This window comes from Prionailurus bengalensis, chromosome A2 (assembly GCF_016509475.1).
Source record: "Prionailurus bengalensis isolate Pbe53 chromosome A2, Fcat_Pben_1.1_paternal_pri, whole genome shotgun sequence".
Taxonomy (NCBI): Eukaryota; Metazoa; Chordata; class Mammalia; order Carnivora; family Felidae; genus Prionailurus; species Prionailurus bengalensis.
In genome coordinates, this window is record NC_057348.1 from 17,985,997 (window position 1) to 18,007,708 (window position 21,712).

At 58.3% G+C, this 21,712-nt stretch overlaps 1 protein-coding gene across 1 annotated transcript in view; it reads right to left on the minus strand.

Annotated features, from left to right (window-relative positions):
* COL7A1 (collagen type VII alpha 1 chain) overlaps positions 1 to 18,386 on the minus strand; it is a 31,029-nt gene extending 12,643 nt beyond the window's left edge. The window contains 65 exon segments of the mRNA XM_043587345.1: positions 74 to 109; positions 1,093 to 1,137; positions 1,374 to 1,436; positions 2,086 to 2,121; positions 2,377 to 2,457; positions 2,546 to 2,581; positions 2,658 to 2,693; positions 2,770 to 2,850; positions 2,969 to 2,998; positions 3,197 to 3,223; positions 3,471 to 3,515; positions 3,740 to 3,811; positions 3,965 to 4,009; positions 4,207 to 4,242; positions 4,345 to 4,425; positions 4,533 to 4,568; positions 4,661 to 4,720; positions 4,798 to 4,851; positions 5,030 to 5,062; positions 5,425 to 5,457; positions 5,585 to 5,620; positions 5,704 to 5,748; positions 6,104 to 6,139; positions 6,219 to 6,263; positions 6,461 to 6,496; positions 6,601 to 6,660; positions 6,746 to 6,808; positions 6,950 to 7,003; positions 7,086 to 7,112; positions 7,357 to 7,434; positions 7,546 to 7,617; positions 7,783 to 7,818; positions 7,952 to 7,987; positions 8,083 to 8,154; positions 8,592 to 8,654; positions 8,728 to 8,772; positions 8,865 to 8,891; positions 8,976 to 9,011; positions 9,112 to 9,284; positions 9,372 to 9,518; positions 9,603 to 9,729; positions 10,027 to 10,163; positions 10,245 to 10,391; positions 10,477 to 10,611; positions 10,868 to 11,014; positions 11,312 to 11,434; positions 11,620 to 11,766; positions 11,866 to 11,991; positions 12,300 to 12,443; positions 12,605 to 12,724; positions 13,316 to 13,459; positions 13,562 to 13,687; positions 13,776 to 13,919; positions 14,500 to 14,628; positions 14,711 to 14,860; positions 14,935 to 15,051; positions 15,137 to 15,283; positions 15,404 to 15,520; positions 15,618 to 15,747; positions 15,825 to 15,988; positions 16,225 to 16,386; positions 16,478 to 16,571; positions 16,651 to 16,816; positions 17,463 to 17,643; positions 18,148 to 18,386. Coding sequence (XP_043443280.1) covers positions 74 to 109; positions 1,093 to 1,137; positions 1,374 to 1,436; positions 2,086 to 2,121; positions 2,377 to 2,457; positions 2,546 to 2,581; positions 2,658 to 2,693; positions 2,770 to 2,850; positions 2,969 to 2,998; positions 3,197 to 3,223; positions 3,471 to 3,515; positions 3,740 to 3,811; positions 3,965 to 4,009; positions 4,207 to 4,242; positions 4,345 to 4,425; positions 4,533 to 4,568; positions 4,661 to 4,720; positions 4,798 to 4,851; positions 5,030 to 5,062; positions 5,425 to 5,457; positions 5,585 to 5,620; positions 5,704 to 5,748; positions 6,104 to 6,139; positions 6,219 to 6,263; positions 6,461 to 6,496; positions 6,601 to 6,660; positions 6,746 to 6,808; positions 6,950 to 7,003; positions 7,086 to 7,112; positions 7,357 to 7,434; positions 7,546 to 7,617; positions 7,783 to 7,818; positions 7,952 to 7,987; positions 8,083 to 8,154; positions 8,592 to 8,654; positions 8,728 to 8,772; positions 8,865 to 8,891; positions 8,976 to 9,011; positions 9,112 to 9,284; positions 9,372 to 9,518; positions 9,603 to 9,729; positions 10,027 to 10,163; positions 10,245 to 10,391; positions 10,477 to 10,611; positions 10,868 to 11,014; positions 11,312 to 11,434; positions 11,620 to 11,766; positions 11,866 to 11,991; positions 12,300 to 12,443; positions 12,605 to 12,724; positions 13,316 to 13,459; positions 13,562 to 13,687; positions 13,776 to 13,919; positions 14,500 to 14,628; positions 14,711 to 14,860; positions 14,935 to 15,051; positions 15,137 to 15,283; positions 15,404 to 15,520; positions 15,618 to 15,747; positions 15,825 to 15,988; positions 16,225 to 16,386; positions 16,478 to 16,571; positions 16,651 to 16,816; positions 17,463 to 17,643; positions 18,148 to 18,232 — 5,562 coding nt within the window. The 5' untranslated portion in view covers positions 18,233 to 18,386.
* Between the last annotated feature and the right edge of the window lie 3,326 nt (positions 18,387 to 21,712).

The following is a 21,712-nucleotide window of genomic DNA, read 5'->3' on the forward strand; positions in this document are numbered from 1 at the left end:
CTGTGGAGGACAAGGGTACTTTAGATAGGGCCCTATTCTGAGGGCAGAACAGACTCCAAGCGAGGGGTCTTACCTTCCTTCCATCTTCTCCAGGGTCCCCAGGTTCCCCCTGTGGGCACAAGATTCACATCAGCCCCAAAATTCACTGGTGTCTGGCTGCAAGACACTGGCTTGGCTGGTCTCAGATGATTGTATGTCTGTGTCTATGACTCCAAGCCTCTGTGTCTTGGAGCACGGCCTATGACCATCTGAACGAGCCTTTATACATCTGAGGGCATGCCTGTGTGGTTCTGCTCACTTCTACATGTAACTGCACATGTTCTCTATCTCTGGCTTTCTAGATGTAATACCACATCTATGCGTGTGTGTGTGTGTGTGTGTGTGTGTGTGTGTGTGTTAGCATGTGTATCCATGCATGGGCCTTATGTCCTCATAGATGGCACTTAGTAGGTGTCTGTCGATCTGCACATTGTGACTCATATCTACATATGGGCATGTACATGTATACACAGGGCGGACATGTGTCTACATGTCTCTGGTGCCTTGAGAATTGTCTCTATGTCTCAATATCTGTGTACAAGTCAACATGTGTGGCCATATGTAGGTGAGTGACTGCGGATATGAATGCACGTGTCACATGCCAGAGCCTTGGATGTGTGTCTCATTATGTTTCAGCACAGGTCCACATGTGGCCCTGGTCCCATGTCTTAGCACATATCTGGTCTGGGTGGAAGTGTCTGTGTCAACAAGTCTCCAAGTATCCGTCAATGTGGCTTCATGCGAGTATGTCTGCCCCTCTCAATCTGTGTCTGTGGCTCTTCACCTGATCCCGTGGCTGTGGGTTATTTTAGCAGGTGTCAGTCCATCTGGGCACAAATCAGCATGCCCACATAACTCACTGCGAGGCTGCCTGATGTGCACGTGACGTGGATTTCAGTATGTATCTGTATGTAGGTCTGGGCTAGGTACATGGGTGTTGACACACCTCAGCAAGTGTCTGCCTGTGTGTCCCATGTGCAGCTACATATCTGGTCTGGGTACACGTGCTGACATTTCTCAGTAGGTGTCCCTGTGTCTGCTCTAGAAACTCACATTTTTCCCATTCAGGCCAGGCTTGCCATCCTCTCCTGGCTTTCCCTGTGGGAACAGAACATTAAGTCAGGGATCGGGTGAGGGCAGTAACGGGGCAAAAGGGTACCATGAGGGGGGCCTGGCTGGCTCAGTTTGTAGAGCGTGAGGCTCTTGATCTCAGGATCATGAGTTCGAGCCCCACATTGGGTGTAGAGATTATATACATACATACGTACATACGTATATACATACATATGTAAATAAACTTTAAAAAAATGGGTACCATGAAAACTCAGTCTCACCTGGGCTCCAGGGGGGCCAGACGGGCCAGGGGGTCCGTGTTCTCCTCGGAGGCCTGGAAGCCCCTGGAAAAAGTCTTTGCTAGGGTTGAAAGAGCCACTGAGAGCCCCTGGAGCACACCCATGGACTGGGGAGGACCCCATTAAGATCCTCCTTGAGTGTAGAGACCCCCAAAATTTGGCGGTTTCACTGAAATCCCCTGAGGCAGAGACTCCATTGGTTAGGGCCCCCACCCCTACTAAAACTCCCAAGGGAATAAGCTACAGGACTTGGGGGACCTAATAAGGCCCCCAAGGCGAGGCCAAGAAGGTCAGAAAGCTGGACCCTGCTAAAACCTGCCTGCCAGGGACTGAGACCCCTCCCAAGGACAGGGATGGACCAACTGCTCCTATTCCCAGTGGTACTGTGAAATGATGACCCCGGGCAATTTATGCTGGACCTGAGCCACCCTCCGGCCTAAGATCTCCCCTCACTGGGGTGCCTGGGTGGCTCAGTCGGTTGAGCGTCCGACTTCGGCTCAGGTCATGATCTCGCAGTCCGTGAGTTCAAGCCTGGCATCGGGCCCTGTGCTGACAGCTCGGAGCCTGAAGCCTGCTTCTGATTCTGTGTCTCCCTCTCTCTCTGCCCCTCCCCTTCTCATGCTCTGTCTCTCTCACTCTCAAAAATGAATAAATGTTAAAAAAAAAAAACAAAACCAGATCTCCCCTCACTTACGTCTCTCCCTGGGTCTCCAGCTTTGCCTGCAGCACCCTGAGGAGAGACTCAAAGTCAGGGAGTCTGCAGTGATCACGGGGTCAGGAGCACCACCCACCAACAACACCACTAGTTCCTGTGAACTCAGGCCTGCAAGGCACTAACATCCCCCACCCAGGAAGGTTCTAGGAGAAGACACAGATACCCTACCTAGCTCCCGAGTTCATCAAGACCAAGAAGACCCAGGTGAGGCTGGGGTCATATGAAGAGGAAAGGGAAAGGTGTGACCAGACCATGACCATCATGACTCACATGCAGCCCGGGGGGGCCAGGGGCTCCTGGTTTACCATCTAGCCCACTGCGGCCATCCAGGCCAGGTGAACCCCGGTCACCCTGAGGAAAATAGAGAAGTAAGAGGCCTCAAAGGATAAGATGGACCTAAGAGCCTGGCTCGCGGCTAAAAACCTCCATGCCCTCTCACCTTCTCTCCTGTTGGGCCTCGGACACCTGGGTCCCCCTGGAGGGAACAAGGTCAGATAAGAGGTGAGGGTAAGAGGAGGACTGAGGCTGCTGGGGCAAAGAGTATCACTCACCTGAGGGCCTGGGGGCCCCCGGAGTCCACTGATGCCCTGAGGATAGGGGAAGGAAGAAATCAGACCGGGCTTTCCCAGACCCACACCTCCTCATGGGACCAACCACACTCACCCTCTCCCCAGCAGCTCCAGGGGGGCCTGGGTCACCCTTGGGTCCTCGAGGACCCTCCTGTCCACGGTCCCCCGGCTCTCCCTGTGGCAGAGACAAGCTGGTTGAAGGAACGGCCCTAGGGCTGCAGGCATGCCCATCATGGAGGCACCAGGGGGCTTCCTTGTGCTCAGAGCTTCACTCCATCCACAGACCCTGATACCTTCTCTCCAGCTCCAACTCCCATGTCTACCTGTGGGGGGAGGGGGGGATAGTCAGTGAATGGTTCAACAAGGAGAATTGGGGCTAGTGAGGGGCTATGGGATCAATGGAGCTATCAGGAGGCCATGAGGGGAACAGGGGGCAGTGGAAGGGATGAAGGGATACCATGTGGCGCCAACAGGGGCAGGTGAGGGACAGGATAGAGGACCACACCCAGCTAAGCCCTTACCAGCCGTGCAGGGGGTCCCGGGAGACCCTGGGAAAAGAAATGATTATGATCAATAGGAGCCCCAAGATCACAGGGCATGGCTGTTCATCCCAGATTCAACTCTGCTCCCTGATTCCCTGAAGCACCCCAATGCCAACACCCAGAAGGCAGGTCAGGCCTGGAGACAGCCATCAATACTCCCCACCTTGACCTCCAGGTCCCTTATGTACACACTGACCAGACCAAGCACTGGAAACTCCCATCCCTCCAAGCCCAGAACACTGGCATTACTCACCGGCTCCCCACGGTCACCCTTGGGTCCAGATGGTCCAGGGCTGCCCTGTAGAAAGTCAGGGGGTCACTCAAGATAGGCAGCAATTTCAGGAAGCTTTGGAAGCAAACTAAAGACTCATGGGGATCCTGGTGGCCTTTGGGGGTTGTGACGAAGGGGTCACAGGGGATTGTGAGCGTTTATCATTGCAGGGTTGGGATGGCAGGAGCGGGGGCTGGGAACTGGATGGCTGAAGTTGGGGTTAGGGGTCAGGGGTCAGGGTTAGGACTCACGTTTCGTCCATCCTCTCCAGGATCTCCTTGGTCTCCCTTCTCACCCACAGGTCCCCGAGCTCCAGGTGCCCCCTGAGAAGAGCAGCTGGTCTGAGACAGGCCCTCGTGGCATTCTGCAGGTTTCCCATGACCCCCCATACTGTTCAAGTTCCCCATCACCCCCAAAACCATGCCTGAATTTCCCATCACAATATGCACCCCCTTACTCCTCCCTGCCAGCCTCACCCGAAGGCCACGTTCGCCAGCTTTTCCAGGCAAACCTGGGTCACCCTGGTGATGGAGAGAAAGCCACACTGAGCAGGTGGCTTGGGCTCAAACTGACTCAAGGAGCAGGGGCAGAGAAGGGTCTGGGCACCAGATAGACAGTAGGCAAGGGAATGGATTCGATGACCTGGGGGAGCCCCCAGTCCAGTGGGATCACAATGCAAGGGTACCGGGTCAGAAATCAGAGTGGGAAGGAGTCTTACCGGGGGACCTTCATCACCTTTCTCTCCAACTTCACCCTGAGAGACATGAGAATCAGTCCTGGTCCCAAGATCCCCCGGGATGACAGCAACATTCTACTCTCCTACCCCCCAAGACTCCCCCAGCTCCAGCTTTCTTACATCTCGTCCTCGGGGGCCGGCAAGTCCTGGGGGGCCAGGCCGCCCAGGGTCTCCCTTCTCTCCAGGAGGTCCTGAGTCACCCTGTGGAGGAGGCAAAAGTGGGGTGATGCAGGATGCACATAGCAGCCAGTCCCTGAGGGGTGGTAACCCCAGAAACCTTGAGGTTACCCAAGGTCATAGGTACTCACCGGGGGTCCTGCTCTGCCTGTCAGGCCAATGGGACCCTGCAGGGTGTAGGGGGGAGTACAGGACTTAGTTGGGGCTCCCAGGTACTACCTCATCTCCTGCCACACTCCCCAACCCCACATTTATTCACCCGGTCTCCAGGGTCTCCTTTGGGGCCAGGGTCTCCTTGAAGAACCAAGCCAGGCGGGCCCTGTGGCGAAAGGATCAGAAGTCAGGGAGCACAACCCTCACCTGCCCTACCCCCTTAGACACTGTCCCTTCACTCACCCGCTCCCCTTTGACTCCTGTAGCTCCTCTAGGCCCCGTGGGCCCCACATCTCCCTGGAAGTAACAAAGACCATCAACCATCAGCATCAGCCCCAGGTTCCATGACCCCACAATCCAGCAATCATGCCACAACCCTATGACTTCCAGGGGCCTCCAGGAAAGCCTAAAGGCAGACCCCATGACCTTGACCTCAATCCTGGATCAGCCTCCATTTCACTCTCGCCAGAATTACCTTCTCTCCTTTGGCCCCAGCACCATCAGGTCCCTGAAAACAAACAGGACAGACACACTTGGCCCTGCCTGGGGATCACAGTACTATGTGATTGACTGGGGATGAGATAATATGGAACTAGAAGTCATAGAGCTCAGTCTCTGTCCAGAGGTCACAGAGTCACCGCTGGGAGCAGGGCAGGGGTTACACAGAGTTCATGACCTGTATGATGGTCACAGGGTCACAGGTTACAGCCAAGAGTTGGGAGATGCATTGTGGCATCAGGAGAGTCACAGAACTCTTAGCCTTCCCATGGTCCCAAGGTTATGGGGTTTCAGCCTAGAATACTGGTCTACAGGCAGGCCAGTGCTCAGGGAGCCACGCTGTGCTCAGAGCCCCATCCTCCCTTTGCTCACCACTGCAGGGTCCCCAGGGCGACCAGGCTCCCCCTGTGGAAAAAGGATGGGGACAGGGATGAGTCAGAGACCCATCTAGGAACTCCAGGTCCTGGTGTCCCACCTGCCACAATCCCAAGTGCAGGGGGTGGGAGGGACTGACCCCCAGGCAATGACTCACCTTCTCTCCTCTGCGGCCGGTGGGTCCTGGCGGCCCCTGCATGTGGAAAAGGTGTGAAGCCAGAGCAGGAGGAACACTTGAAAACCCCTCTCCCTGTCCTACCATAGTCACAGACTCACTTCGGGCCCCTCAGCTCCCGGACGTCCAGCCACTCCAGGCAGCCCCTGGGAAAGAAGAGCAGAAATGCTGATCCAGGGGGATGGGCGGGGAGATAGTAGCAAGCAAGGGCTAGAAATTGTGGGGATGCTGAAGAGAGGGCACAAAAGGTCAGGATTTAGGCAGCAGGGGTCAAACTGAGGGGTGACAGAGTCCAGGTCAGTGGAAGTCAAGGTCAGTTCAGCAGGGTCAGGAAGTAAAAAGCAGGTCCTGGGGGTTAAGGGTTGGAGCCTGCATCAGCAAGAGTCATGTGAGGAGAGGTGGAGGGCCAGGGGCAGGGGGCATCAAGATTGAGAAGTCAGAACCAGGAAGGGGCACAGAGCGTAGGTCAGCTGGACACAGGCATCAGGTCAGAGGGCTCACCTGCGGTCCCACTGGGCCGGGGGGTCCACGTTCACCCTGAGGGAACAGAATGGGTCAGAGCTGAGTCTGGCCACAGACCCTCTGGGGCCCTGAGAAACCCCTAGGCTGCACTTACCTTCTCGCCAATCTCACCCACAGCCCCTTTCAGGCCTCGGTCACCCTAAGGGGAGAGAGATAGGAGAGGCGCCTTGACTGTCAAACCCTAGAGAAGGCGTCTCAAACTCTAGCTATCCTGCCTCCGAAACTACAACCTCTGACCTGCTGAGAGCCCTCATCTCCTGATCCTCCCCCAGCCCCCAGCCCCAGAATTGTCCCAGTGGTCATACCCCACACCTGACCTCCCAAAATAGCACTTACTTTGGGGCCAATGTCCCCAGGAGGTCCTCGTGGGCCCTAGAAGGGGTTTGGAGACTTGAGTTTGGGCATAAGCATAGGATAGAGGGTGGGAAGCTGAGGGAGCTGTGCCCACCCCTCAGAACCCTTGCCCCTACACTCACCCGCTCACCCGGGCTCCCAGGTTGTCCTGGGAGGCCTGGGGCTCCATCCTCACAGTCACCCTGAAGGAGAAACAGATGAGTAGAAGACCCTACCTCCCTCAGCCTCCGCCCTAGAATGGGCACACCAAGAGGTCAGGCCTCCCACCTTTTCTCCTTTCTCTCCAGAGGGGCCAACTGGGCCTTGGGGTCCAGGGCCTCCAGGAAGACCCTAGGAGAAAGTGAGTGAAAACGTGAGCCCCAAACTATGAGGCCCAGCACCCACCCACTGCCCCCAGAAGAGCCTCAGCCTCAGTATCCACACCCCTGAGATGGCCCCAAGTTCCCCAGCAGAGCCTCAAGGCTCCCTCACCGGCAGCCCAGGCTCCCCTGGAACAGTGCCACCATCACCTGGTCCTGGGGGGCCCTGAGAGAGAACAGTAGGTCAGGAGCCAGCCAATGGGAATCAGACTCCAAGCCACCCCCAGGACACCTTGCCCCTCACTTACCCGCTCCCCACGATCGCCTTTGTCACCCTGGAAGACAGATCATGACTCCATGACACTGGACCACACCTCCACTCCCAAATATACCAGGAGAAATGAAGGTCATGGGGACAAATTGGATTACAAAGGTCACGGAGGAACTGAGGAGTCATGGGGGGGCTAAGAGGTCATATGGGGTCAGAGCAACCAGTAGGGGTTATATGGGTTCAAATGGGGTCACCAGGTCACTGGATCACATTGAGGTCATGAGACCATAAAGGGATCATGTTGTCACCTTCACAGTCGTTCCAGGAAGTCCTGGGGGACCACGGGGTCCTGGGTCCCCCAGTGGGCCACGGGATCCAGGGAGGCCCTAATGGAGGAGACAAAGTATGAAGTACAACCCCACTGACCCTTACTCCTACCCTGCCTCCTGCTGGTTCCCCACCACACACCTCTTGCCCCCACACATCCTAGAACTTACTGGAGGTCCAGGGTCCCCTTTCTGCCCAGGAAGCCCTGGGCCTTCGCCTCCAATGACTCGCCCGGGATCTCCCTGCAGGACAGAAAGCAAAGGGCAGGATTCAGGGCATGGGAGCCTTGAGGCGGGAGAAGTTCCCAGAGGTACCCAGGTATTCCTTATCATGCCACAGGCCCTGCATAGCATCCAGCCTGCTCCTCCCTGGGACATCCTGGCTCCCTCCCTTCCCCCTTCACCTACCGGCTCCCCCTTTGGGCCTCGAGGTCCTCGCTCTCCCTGAAGACAAAATAGAGCAAAGGGTGATGCTTGGGCTCAAGCGCATCCACACTGCCCATCCCCAACGGGTCCCCACCCTCCAGAAAGAACTTTGGGAAGACACTGGGTGAGCAAAGAAGGGAAAGCAACTCACTGGATCTCCACGAGGGCCAGGCCACCCTGGGGAGCCCTGTAAATGGAAGAAGTCAGGGCAGTCAGACCACCTACTCACCCACTCAAGCAAAGAGTCCTACCAAGTGGCCTGCAAGGGTAAGGCTTGCTTACCTTGGAGCCAGGGGTTCCAGGAGTCCCAGGGCGGCCAGGGCTGCCTGGAGGCCCATCTGCCCCAGGAAAGCCCTAAGGAGTCAAAGAGGTCAGGGCAGGAAGGGACCCTCCCTCCGTGCCCTTGGTTTGCTGGAGGAGCCGAGACTATTCTTTGTCTAGATTCCCACCCCACAGGCCCCTGAGTGTTGCTGGGGTGGAGCAGTGGGGCAGAGAAGCAGCCCTTCTGAGCTAAATGGGGACTCATCCCAGGTACCAGGGCAATGATGAGGTGGAGGGGCCTTCCCTGCCTCTGGGATTTAGAACTTACACCCAGGCTCTCGGGGGGAGTCTCAAAACCCCACTGGCTGCTCTACGGTAGGCCCTGCCCCAGAGTTTCTGGTGTGGTTTAAATGTCCACTTAGACTTCTAACACCCTTGCGGTTCTAGCCCTGCTCTCTGCTTCTGTCTTCTAAAAACCCTGAGAACACTTGGAGGAGTGTCTGCGGGGAACCCCAATGATTTCCACTCACCCTCTCACCCTTTGCAACGGTACTTCCAGGAGGCCCTGGGGGTCCAGGAGCACCAGCCCTGCCCTGAGAGGAGAGAGCAGGTAAGGAAGCAGTACTCTGGTCAGGGGGCAGAGGACAGGCGTGGGGAGGCACTCACCGGGAGGCCGGGGGGGCCAGGAGGCCCGGCTTGTCCTTTCAGGCCCTAGGAAGGGTGATCAGTGAGCCCTGGGCCACCAACCTCCCCCAGCCACACTGACCCTCAACCATTCTCTGCCCCCAAATAGGGTCACTCACCATCTCTCCACGTTCCCCTTTCTGACCCTGGGGAAAGATACATTACATGAGGGTCAGAGTGGCTAGACCCGGGTGTGGCCCTCGCCCACCCTCTCAACCCTGGACACTTACCTTTGGACAATGCAATGTGCAAGGCTCTGGCTGTGGCTGTGGACATAAGGTCTTCTTGAGGCTAGGCAATTGTCCCAAGAGTCTCCAGCGCCCTCTCCCCCACCAGTCACCCCTCCCCCAGAGGCCCCTTGCAAACCTGAGTGGCCAAGGCTGTCTGACACAGGGATGTTGCCAAACCACTGACTGCCCGGTCCAAGCTTGGACCGTCATCCACAGCAAAGAAAGTCTGGACAGGGTCCATGCCTGGCACCAAGCGACGCAACTGTTCCGGGTCAGCTCCAGCCTGGCCCAGTATCATCACTCTGAGCCCTAAGGAGGGGTCCAGCAGCCTGCATGACAACCCTGCTGGAGCCAGCCCGACTCCCAGACCCCATCCCCACCAGCCCTCCTCCTCACCAGCAGCCTGGGCCTCACGGATAGGGTTGAAGATGTCACCTCTCAAGGGCTCATCTACTAGCAAAACCATTACCCCTGGTACATGCTGGCGGCGCCCGGGAGCATCTGGTGCTAATAGGTGTCTGTGAGCAGTAACCACAGCTGTGCCTGGGAGAAAGAACATGTCAGAACCCAGGGCACCCAGCTCCCAACAGGTAGGCCCCAAGAGTCCATGTACAATGCAGTCCTTACCCAGGTTGTTCCCACTTGGGTCCATGTAAGGGATGCTGCGGATCTTCTGCAGGATGATGTTAGGATCATAGGAGCTATTCAGTGGGAACAGTGGGGAGGGCCGATGACTGTAGGACAGGAGGCCAACCTGGGGTGGGGGAACACAGAGCCTGGGGAAGATGGCAAAGCAAGGATGGCAGAGCCTATCGGGGCGGGGAGGGGGGGCGGGATATAGAGCTCAGGGAATGGGACTAAACCTGAACACTAGGGGGTCAGCAGTGATGGCAGTATAGGCAGCCAACCAGCAGATGAGGAGATCTGGAGCCTGGAAAGGGCTGGGAGACAGATTGGACCAGTGGTGGAGGAGGGAAATGGTAGCTGCTGTGAAGCGTGGGATGGGGAAGGGCTGGGATAGGAAGGGGTCTGTTTGTCTCCGGGGCCAAACCTGGATTGCCTGTGGCCCAAGAGGCCCAAGCGCAGACACCAGACGCTCCAGGGCTCGCTTTACGGCCTCTGCACGATGAGCATTGTCCTGAGTGGTGTGCAGCAGGAACACCACATCCATCTGGCCATGGGGACACACTGCAGGAAAGGGGCTGAGTTACTGAAGCAGCTGGCCCATCTAGCTACCCCCTTAAGCCCCTCCCACTGTGCCCACCTTACCTGGGTTGTGTGTGACAGAGGCCTCAGGACCCCGTATACCCTCCCGGATCGGTGTCAACGAGAAGGTATAGGAGATGCCAGGTTCTAGCCCTGTCACCTGCTGGGAGTTCGAGATCCCTGGAAGTGTCTGTGAGGCCCCAGGGATGTCTGCAAAAGATAAAACCCGTTTAAACAGGAGGTCTTCCACAGAGCCCCAACTGCCAGCCCACCCCAATCCTGGCCTCCCCTTCACCTTGGCCAGGGCGTCTGAGCGGCTGCCAGGACAGAATATAGCTGGATACTCCAGACACTGGGGTCCAGGCCAGAGTCACTGAGTCAATTGAAGTGTCCACCACACGCAGTTCAGTGCTTGGCACCCGGGGTGACTCTGAAGAAGGAATCAAAAACCAGGGATCAGAGTCTATGTCCTGAGAACCCAGAAGAGAGAGATCATCTGAAGAGGTTCTGGGGCAGGATCATCTTAGCAAAGGAAGTGTCAAGGGAGATCATGCTGGGGTCACCCTAGGTACAGGAGTGGTAAGGGGCTACAGGAGGAGTCACTCAGGGCCATGGGGTGCAGGAAACCAGTGCGGGTTATCAGTGGGGGAAACATCACACCAGGGAAGAGTGGACTCTGGGCTCACCAGTGCGTGCAATCACTTCTGTGGGGGGCCCTTCTCCAGCTGACCCCAAAACGCTCAGCCACACTCGGTATGGGGTTGCTGATTCCAGCCCATCCAGTTCATAGCTGCTGATACCGGGCCCCAAGACCCGGGACTGTTCCTGGCCACCTGGGGCAGGCATGGAAGTGGGGACCCAAGGCATGTGGGAAGATGCTACAGACGGGCATTAATGATCTCGCCCACCTCACTGACTGACCCTGCTAACCAGATCCACCCTCCTAACCGATCTTCCTCATTCTCGCTCACCCTGTTCTCTTTACTGACCCCGCATGACTGATCCCAGCGCACAGCACATCCCCCCACTGACACTGACAGACGTGGCCCACTCACTGACCTACCTCTCCTACCCCGCCACCAGCCCCGCCCCCATCGGTCCCTGACCCCCTACCGAGGGAAACCTCTCACCCTCGGGTCGCCAACGCAGACGGAAGCCGTGTGCCCCCGGCACTGGCTGCCAGCGCAGACTCAGCGAGTGCTCGCCTCGCTGCACTACGCGAAGTGTCTCCAGGGCTGGCGGAGCCTCAGGCGCTACAGGGAAAGCAAGGGACTCAGGGAGGCTCCGCCCCCCCACTGGCTCCTAAGCCAATCCCAACCGACCCCTTTGCCCATCCCAGGCTTCACCCTTCCTTCCCCCTTTAACCAGCAGAGCACAAACCCCGCCCCCAAACCGTGGAGGCCAATCCCAGACTCGCCCCAGCCCAAGCTCCGCCTACGCGTGGTGACGACAATGGAGACCGGTGCTCCCTCACGGTCCCCCACAAGAGCAGTCACTCGCACCGAGTAGCTGACTCCGCCTTCGAGGCCCCGTATTACGGCGGAGTCCGTGTTTCCTGGGAGCATCTGCTGTCTTGTGGGGCCACCTGGCCAGGCAAGCATGGGGCAACGGTCGGGGTGGGGGTGGTTTACCAGAGAGGGCAGTCCCAGCCAGGAAGGACAAGGGCAGGGTCAGGGAACCATACCCTCGCTCCGGCCCCAGGCCAGTCTGTAGGCTGTGGCTCCAGTGACCCCGACCCAGGTGACCCGCAGAACATCACTGGAGGCATTGAGGATCTGCAGCTTCGACACACTGCCCACGGGCGCGGGGTCTGAGGGCAAAGGCAGGGGAAGGGGTCAGGGGCCACTGGATGGCTGGCAGAGAACAGGGTGAGAGTGCAAACATGGTCAACGCAGGAAGGTCTGAAGGTCAGTGTGAGGTTAGTATGGACCGGTCAGTGTAGGCAACCTCTGAGAGGGATGAGGCCAGTGCCCCAGAGTGGGCAGTGTGGGGCAGCCAGGAGGTCGCTGAGGGTGGGCTAAGTGTCAATGTGGAGAACTCACTGAGCAGTGATGGAGTGGTCAACTGGGACGGGGTAGCCAGTGAGATGTGATTTCGAGCTGGCCAGGGCCCACTCACCTGTCCTCACAACCACAGAGGCGGGTGTCCCATCCACACCGGCCACATGAGGCCACACATGCACCGTGTACTCCGTATCTGGCTCCAGCCCATCCAGTTCAGCCACTGTGGCCTCTCCAGAAACCAACTGGGATTTCTCTGGGCCTGGGAGTGAGGATGGACGCAGCTCCAGGGCTAGCTAGACTCTGCCCCCCAATGCCCCACCTGGACCTTTAATAAACCCCCTCCCAGCCCCTATTCCACCCATACCTGCCCCCCATGACCCTCTAAAACTTCTGGTCCCCTCCAAAACCCCTGGTCCCCACCATGGCCTGAGTGCCAGGAGACCCTGTATCCCGTGGCACCAGGAACCCTGTTCCAGGAGATGGTGACAGATGAGCTGCTGGTCTGCGTCACATGAACAGTCCTCACTGGGCCTAGTGGGTCTGTGGGGAGAGGCAATGGGAAGTCCAATGGAGGAGGCAGTGGAGGGTCTGATGGAGGAGGTTTTGGGGAACTATCTAATAGAAGGCTGTGAGAGTCTAAAAGGAGGCAGGGATCCGATGGAGGGGGTAGTTAATGGGCCAGATGGGGGAAGAACTGGGGATCTGACAGAGGAGATAGTGGGAATCTGAGGTGGCAGGTGATAGGAATCAAAGAGAAGAGGGTCTGACAGAGAATAGGGTTCTGATGGAGGTCTGAGGAGGCAGGGAGGGGGTCTGACAAAGGGAAAAGTTTAAGCCTAAGAGGAGAGCAAGGTGGAGCAGAAAAAGCAGTGGGAGCCTGAGAGATGAGGTGGTGAAAATCTGAGGGCAAAGAGAGTGGGATCTTTGAGGAGAGGCAGAGGAATCTGAAGAAGATGGGGGCTTAAGAGGAGGCAAGGGAGGCCGAAGGAGAAAACAGGACTCTGAGGGAGAAGGCAGTGGGAATCTGAAGAGGGAGGCTGTTCTGGAGCGAAACAAGGATCTGCGAGGGGGGGAGGGGGGTCTGAAGGGGCACTGGAGATAGCCAGTCAAGGGGCTGGGTCAGGCCCTGACCAGTGCGAGCCACGATGACCACAGGGGGACCCTCCTCTCTCCCTCGCAGTGCTGACACAGCCACCTGGTAGGAGGTTCCAGGCCGTAGCCCCATGATATCTGTGGCAGTGGATTCTGGGGGCAATGTCTGGCTGGACTCCGGACCTAGGGTCAGAGGGAAGTGTTGGCATGGCTCTTGCCTGCCCCCTTGATCCCCCAAACCCTAGTTGTTCCTCTCCACAGCCCTCCCACACACCCCACACTGACCACTGTCTGTCCTCCAGCTAATCCGAAATCCACTGGCTCCAGGAACAGGTCCCCAGGCCACCCTCACCCGTGTTGCATCTGATGCCACAACTCGTAGCCCTGGGATGGCAAGTGGGGTTTCCGGTTCTGGGGGTTAAAGGCAGAGATCAGGGGTCAAGACCGGGACCAGAGTGAATCAAGGAGCTGTCCCCCCACAACCCTCCTGTGTGCTCACCCCGGCGGACAGTGAGGGTGCTGGCACCGCCCTCGCGGCTGCCCACTCGAGCAGACACCCGCACAGTGTAGCTTAGGCCAGCCCGGACATCATCCAAGTCAAAGGCTGTTTGACTCCCAGGAAGCATGAGGGTCCGCTCAACCCCTAAGAGAGAAGGCAGAGTAGGTGGGCAGGGGTCCGTGAGACACAGGGATGTGGGATGATGGCGGTCAGTGATGGACAATGACACAGGACAATGCACCAGTGATGAACGGAGATACAGGATGATAGGAGTCAGTGGACAGGGACATGGAATGTAGGATGACAGAAATCAGTGGATAGTGATATGAGTTGACAGGTCATTGATAGACAGTGATGTGGGGTGATGGGGGTCAGTACTGGATGGGGACAGGGGATGAGAGGTCAGTGTGGACAGTAGTTCCAGCTAGAGTAACAGAAGGGCAGGGATTGAGTTTGGGATTGTGGAGAAGGGCCAAAGCTGCAGGCAGGGATGCAGGGCAGGGAGTGGAGACAGATCTGGGTGAGAAGATGGGCTGAGGCAGGGCTGGGAGCAGAAAGACACCGTGACAGGCCTGGGCTCGGTTCCACCTTGGGGGATAGTCGGACAAGGAGACAGGAGCAGGCTGTAGAAACCCAGAGGTGCAATGTGTTGGGGTGAAGGTGTAGTCAGACCGCAAAAGCTGGAACTTTAATGTGTGTCCGGGTGTGGCTGTGTCCACCTCACCCTGTGTGCTGCGCACAGTGATGCGGTACTCGGTGGCACCGGGGACTGGGCTCCAGGATACTCGCACCCGCTGCCCAGGAAGCTCTGTTGCCTTCAAGTCCGTCACAGGGCCCACGGGCAGCTCTGGCCCTGTTGGAGAGCACAGCATTAAAGGCTGCCCCGGGCCCCTGTACCTTCCCCTCTCACTTGGCAAGGCCCACGGAGCCCTCACCGGTGGGGACCACAGTTGCAGGCGTGGCTACCTCGCGGCCCTCCAGCAGAGTATAGAGCGTGAGGCGATACTCAGTGCCTGGTTGCAGCCCATCCAGCTGGTAGCGGGTCACATCAGAGGGCAGTACCACCTTCTGTGGCACCCCCAAGCCTGCAAGACGACAGCGTCAGGCTGGCTGAAGCCGAGCCTGACCCTGCCTGCCCGCCCCTCTCCCCTGCACTGACCACTCTCACGCCGCCATTCTAGCCGGTAGCCACGGGCCTCAGGCACCAAGTTCCAGGAAAGGAGAATGGATGTGGGCCCCAGGATGACTGGGCGCAGGGTCTGTTCAACGGAAGCGTCTGCCCAGGGCACAGGGGATGTCAGTGGCCTCTGTGCCCTGCCCGCCTGCCTACCCAGCGCGAAGAAAGCACCCAGCCTTCTCACCAGTACGGGCAGTCAGGGAGGCAGCAGATCCTACGCTACGGCCGAGCAGGGTGCTCACAGTCACCTCGTAGTCCGTGCCAGGCTCCAGGTCACGCAGCAACACTGACCCCTGCCCAGGGCCCAGCTCCTGCTGCTGTGTGACACCACCTGCACGGGCGGGGGGGGGGGGGGGGCGGGCACCAAGGGATCAGCGCGCCTTGCAGACTTAGGACCCTACAACCCTGTCTGACGTGCCAAGATCCCCCTCAGCCCACACTTCTCACTCACCACTGAGGACCCGCCATGTCACACGGTAGCCAGTGGCACCTGGAACACTCCGCCAGGCTACCAGGAGGCTGTGGGCTGTGGTATTCTGGATGGTCAGCTCTGGCCCCTCCAGGGCAGCTGGGGGAAGGTCCAGCAGGGATTAGTGGAGTCAGGAGTGGGAAGGGGTTACTGGGCAATTAGATGAACGGGGTCAGAGGTTAGCAGAATTGCTCACTGGTCCGAGCTGTCCCGCTCACAGCCTCCCCGATGCTGTTGGCGTAGAGGGCTACCACGGTCACTTGGTACTCAGTCAGTGGCCGAAGACCCTGCAGCTGTGTGCTGGTCTCACCAGCTGGGATGCTCACCTGCCCAAGGCCAGAGGTCACTTTACCTTGCCCAGCCAAGTCCCCAGCCCTCCACCTACCACTCCTGACATCCTTACCTCCCGCCGCTCGCCTGGCAGTGGCTGTCCCAGCCCTGTCAGAGGAGCGTACTGGACCTTGTAGCCAGTCACAGGGCCACTGGCCGCCGTCCACCGTACTCTCAAGGATTGACTGCCTGCTTCGGACAGCACCAGGTCTCGTGGCCCAGATGTCAAGTCATCAGCTGGGAAGGGTGAGGAGTCAGGCAATCAGGCAGGAGGATCAGGGGTCAGACTTAAAGTGTAGCATTGGGGTCAAGGGTCGGGGGCACATAAGGTCAGATCAGCACCTCAAGGGCAGGATCAGAGGACAGAACCCCCAGCTTGGTGTCAGGAGCACAGGGAATGGAAGCAGCACCCTCAGGTTTGGGGAGGGAGGTCAGAGGTCTAGGTCAGGGCACAAGTGGGGGCAGGAACTCACTGGGCAAGGTCACAGGTACACCACCAGCAGTTGTGCACACTCTCCGGGAAACAAGGGGCAGCAGTGTCCTCAAGATACTGAAGTCGTTGACGAAGAAGAAGAAATCACTGGTCGGCTGTGAGGCAACTCGCTTCAGCTCCTCGGGGTCGGCATTCTTGATGCCTGAGGTGATGTCCAATCAGAGCTCAGCTGTCCACATGCCCTCTGACTGGCCCCTGCCATAGCCCACTTGTCACCCCAGATGGGTACTCACCCACAGCAAACAGCTTGACCCCCTGCCCCTTCAGCCGCTGGGCAGCCGTATCCACCAGGTCCTGCGACTTCCCATCTGTGATGAGGATGCAGACCTGGGGCAGGTGCCGGGGGTAAATCAGTGCTGCCTCAGGCAGCTAACTTGGTGGGGGGAATGGTAGGGTGGGAGATCACCTTGGGGACACCAGGTCGGGCCAGCTGGGGCAGGAAAATGTGGTCAGCCACATGGAGAATTGCAGCCCCCGTGCGCGTGTTGCCCCCCTTGTAGCTGAGCTCACGGATGGCTCGGATCACCTCGCCCCCTGAGCCTGAGCCAAGTGCATCGAGGCCAAACTCCGTCCTGCAACATGGGAGGGAAGGTGGCAACAGGTGGCAACAGACCTTCTCTGGCCCTGGCCTCTAAGAGGCCTCTGGGTGAGGCCTGTGAATATCAGGCCCCCTTGAGGGTCCTCTTGGTTCTGTGACTCCTGCCCTCCACCTCTGAAGCCATTAAGTTAACAAACTCCTCTGATACCCCTCTGTGGTCTGCTGGTGGCTGGAGCTCTTGGGGCTCGCTGCCTCGGGAAGCAGGATGTCTAGTTAATTAAGTAATTGTGGGAGGAAGGGTCTAGTCGTAGGGAGGTGGATGTTGGCCAGACAGGGAGGCCCTGTGTGAGGGGAGAGGCAGAGGGCTGGAACATGGAGAGTTCAGTTGGCAGGGGGCATCTGAGGCCCCTGGGCTCTCCATCTCCAGATTAGAAAAGACAGCCTCATCTTTGGCAGGACAATAGACTGAAGGTGTCTCAGGTGTGAGGACTCTACCTGGGAGATCCCTGCCTCTGTCTCCACAGGATGTCCTGGCCAGGGGCGGGGCGGGGGGGGGGGGGGCGGGGAGGGTGTCTCTGGGTTCCTGAAAACCTGCCCTAGGGGTTTCAGGGCTCTCTGCTTCTGGGGGGAAGAGTCTTGGCCAGATCTCTGGGTTCCCAGCTCCAGGGGCTACCACTCACCGTGGATCGTCGCTATACTGCACAGCAGCAAAGCGCACACCTTGTGCACTGGCTGCCCCAGAGAATGGAAGCACCAGTCCCTCCAGGAAACCACGCACTTCACGGAAGTTGCCACGGCCGATAGACGAAGAGCCATCAAGTAGGAACACGATGTCAGCAGCATAAAGGCGAGTGCAGGTCACTGGGGCAGGGAGGAGCCATCATGCTTTTTTCTTGGAGCCCACCCACCCCTCCCTGCGCTATGGTCCCTCCGCACTAGGGGCTGGGGAGGATGGAGTAGGCCTCATCAGCTAAGCCAACCGGCGCAGGCCGCCTTGGGCCTGGGAGACTTGGAGGGTGGCACGGAGGGGCCCAGAGCAGACTCTCCATGGAGGACTGGTGTGTTTAGAGAAGGGAGAGCCACGGACGCAGGTGTGGATCTGGGGGCTGGGGTTGGCCTCAAGGGGCCAGGGTGGAGTGACAGAGAGTAGGCGACCCAGTGCACATCTGGGGAGCCAGAGTTTGAGACCCATTAGAATAGGATGCCGTTTGGGAGAGCCAGCACGGGGTTGCAGAGGAGGGTTTGGGAAGTGGGGGGAGAGTTAGCAGAGATGCGGAGAGGGTCGTGGTGGTGGGGGGTCCCGGATGAAAGCCACAAGTGACAGGGTGCAGCGGCTTGGACGGCGTCCTTCCCGGCGGTGCCCACCTCTCTCCCTCTGCTGGGCCCGCACTCGGAGCGCCCCTGCCAGGATCCCGGAGCAGAGCGCGGCCACCAGGAGCGGCAGCCTCATCCTGGGTGGGGGAGTCGGTCAGCCAGGCCCCCGGCTCTGTCCCTCGGCCCGCGGCTGTGGCAAGTCCGAGCCCAGCGCTCCCCCAACCCTAACCCGGGTCTTGCCTGCCGGTCTGTCTGTCCGCCGGCTCCCGCCGCCAGCCGTTGCTGCGGTCCCGCCGCCACGGCAGAGAAAAAGTCCCTGATCCCGGGGGGCGGAGCTGCGGGCGGGGTCCCAGGCGTCCCGCCCCCCACCCTGCGTCCCAAAGGACGCCGCCCCCACCTCCCCTGCCCGACAGAGGATCTGAGTCTACTTAAGTGTAAAGCCCCCCACCTCCTGTGGCTTCCGGGACTCCCCGGGAAGGTTCTTGACAAATGCTGAGGGAAACCTCTCCAACTCTGTCTAGGGTCAGAAGTCTTGGCTGCTTTAAGGTCAGAGTGACTAGTGACATGACTGCTGGAGGCTGGAATTCAAATAGGTTCCTGGGGACAGAGGAGACAGCAGGATGGTGGGGGGGGGGGGGTAGGCTGCAGCTGGAGATGACTCACCCCGCACCCTATGGGGGTGCCCAGACAAGCCTTCAGGCCATGAGTCCCGCCGGCCACTCCTGTGATTCAGCCATCCCTCTGTCTGTTGGATCTCCTGTGCCCCACCCCAACCCCCTTGACAGCCAGAACAGCCCCCAGGGAATGAGGTGCTCTGGGCTCATCCCATGGAAACCAAGGCACCACTGGTCTGCATCTGAAAAATGCCCACCCCACCCCCTCACCCCCACCTTAGGAGGGGGAAGCCAGGAGGAGAGATTCTGTGTCATGCATATGCATACGTGTCTACCCCAGTACCCCACACCCCCTACCATGCCCTAAACCAGTCCCAGGCAGATGCCATCCAGCTGTGCCTGTAGGGACCGAGATTGTCCATATGTGCAGGGTGGGACCACCCACAGTGACAGCTCAGCTCTCAGGAATCCACCCCTTCCTGCCTACACCCCCACTGGTGGCCCTGTCCTGATCTAAGTCCCCCTAACTACATGTTCTCATTCTGGCCTGCCAGAGTCTCCTCCTTCACTCTGTTCTTCCCAAAGACCTTCTTCCACCCATTAACCCCACCAGGCCCAGAGGCCACTGTGGGCCCTCCCTCCTTTCCTCACTGCCCTCAGGGGCCACCTGTGGCTGCCACATTATAACTACCCTTGCCCCACAGCTCTCCCCTTAACCAGCCTGACTTCCCACCCATCTCCCTCGACTGGCTTCTGTGGCTGTAGACAGTCCCCTTGAACGCATCTCCAGGTCACAAATACTACCCAGAGGAGGTGAATCTTTGTACATGCGTGTCTTATAGGGGAGTGACACCAAGGCAGAGATAGTCCCAAGAACAGCAGGCCCCATTTTTTGTTTTCCTGCCAGTCCTAGAGAATTCTGAGAAGCCCACAAAGTATGTCTATACTCATCACTGCCACCGGGCCCCTTCTGACTGCCTGGCCCCAGCCCTCTCCTGGGAATCAACAGAATGAGTGGGGAGAGATGGGGACAGCACTTCATCTTCCCTGGGCTCCTTCACGGCCTGGGGTCTCTGGTATGGCCAGAGCTGGAGGCAATGAAGACCATCATGCTGTCCGTTTCCCTACTGCCCGTAAGACTGAAGCTACAGAATGACCCCTTTTATTACTGAACCCTCCCCCTCATGGGATACAGTGCTGTGACCTATGGGGCCCAGAACCTTTTTCCAAGGTCATGGTCTCCTCAGCTATGTCCCAGCACCCACACCCCTTGAAGCTATCCGGTAGGTGAGTGCAGCAGAAAACCAGAAACAATCTCCCTACAGTCCCCAAGACCCTTAGCTCCTCTTGTACAGCAGAGGACACATACAGTATGGTCACACACACGGTCTAGCCTTTAGGGAGACCGGACACCCGGCTGAGAAGGTATCAGGACCATGATGTGCCCCTGAAAGGAAGGGCTGCCTGCTGCATGAGGATCTTTCAAACGGTGCTGAGAGAGGCTGTTAGGGAGGTTTGAGCACAGGTGGGGATGGGTGTGAAAAGAGCTCCCAGGAGGCCCATGAGCAAATGTGACCCTCTGAGACCGCTGGCTCCAACCTCCCGGCAGGCACACACACTAGGGCACAGCTCCTGAGCTCAGCTCCTTCCATCTGGGTAGTGGGGCCCCAGAGTTCTGTCCTTCTTCTCACATCCCCCAGACATTTGCTTCTCTGGCTTCAGTCACTACCTCTGCCAGGTGGCACCACATCTCTAACAGGGGCTTTATTTCAGGATTCCAGCCCCACACATCCCACTGTCTGGACACCTCCAAATTTCTCATTAGAACTGTGACCAAAGCTAGGCAGGTTATCATCTTCCAGGGTACCCCTCCTCTGGGGTACCCCGGCCCCTTTGGGGCTGCTGTCCTGCTTGTCCCCTGAAGCTCGCTCCAGCTCTTCCTACAGCTGTGACCACTGCTCTACCACACTGCAGCTCACTAGTGTGCCACAGAAATCCAGCCTGAGAGTCCTTGTGCTAAGTCTCAGGCTGCCCAAGTCACTTCTCTTCCCAGTAACCTCCAATGCACCTCCTCCAACATGCCTCCAGAGTAAAGAGCAAATTCCCTGGCTTGGTGTGCAAGACCCATTAGGACCAGATCACTTCCAGGCGCTTGGGCTCTCTTGTGTGTCCAGCACACCTGGAGCCTTTGAAGACCATGCCTGGGCTTAGAAATCAAGCCCCACATTCCAGGAGCTCAAACTTTAGACCAAGATTAAGCATTTGCTGTTTCCCAGACCGGGTGTGTTGCATCTGTAAGCACCCAGGGTGGGTCTGTCAGAGTTCTGTGCTGTCCAGCAGGTTCTCTTGAGCCAATCGCACAAAGCAGGAGGATGACCTGAATCCTGGATCCAGCTCTGGGCTCTAGAAGGCGCTTGAAAGTGATTTCCTAATTGACAACTGGTGGCAACAAAGAGATGCGGCGGGGAGGGAAAGCACTGGGGCAGGGCAAGAGTGATTCAAGAGTTGTTTTGGCCACTACAGGACTGGGAGGCTGGGTGACTTTTGAAGAGCCCACTTCTCAACCACCCTTGTCCCAGGACCCTGCTCCCAACTGATTGCCAACAGCACTTCTTGTAGGAGAATCCAGCCTCTCATTTCCACTTCCCTCCTGGGCTCCCAGGGAACTTGACTGCAGAAGGGCTGGGGACACAGGAAGAAGGGCCCACCTGCCCACCTGCTTTGTGGGACCAGGGCCTGAAGGTGGTGGCTGGGGGGACTAGATAGCTGAGAGCTCCACCAGGTCCTGGCTGCCTCAGGGAGATGGGAAGGGGATCATCAGGCCAGCAGCTCAGGACTTGCCTGGGACAGATCTAGTCAAGGGAGGGGGGCTCAGGCCCCACTGAGCTCAGGGCTATTCTCGGAGCCTGAGTCAGCGGCAAATCGAGGCAAAGGATTCTTGCCCTGCCTGTCCAGGCAACAGTTAGAAATCAAATAGGAACACTATGCCCCAGGCTATCCTC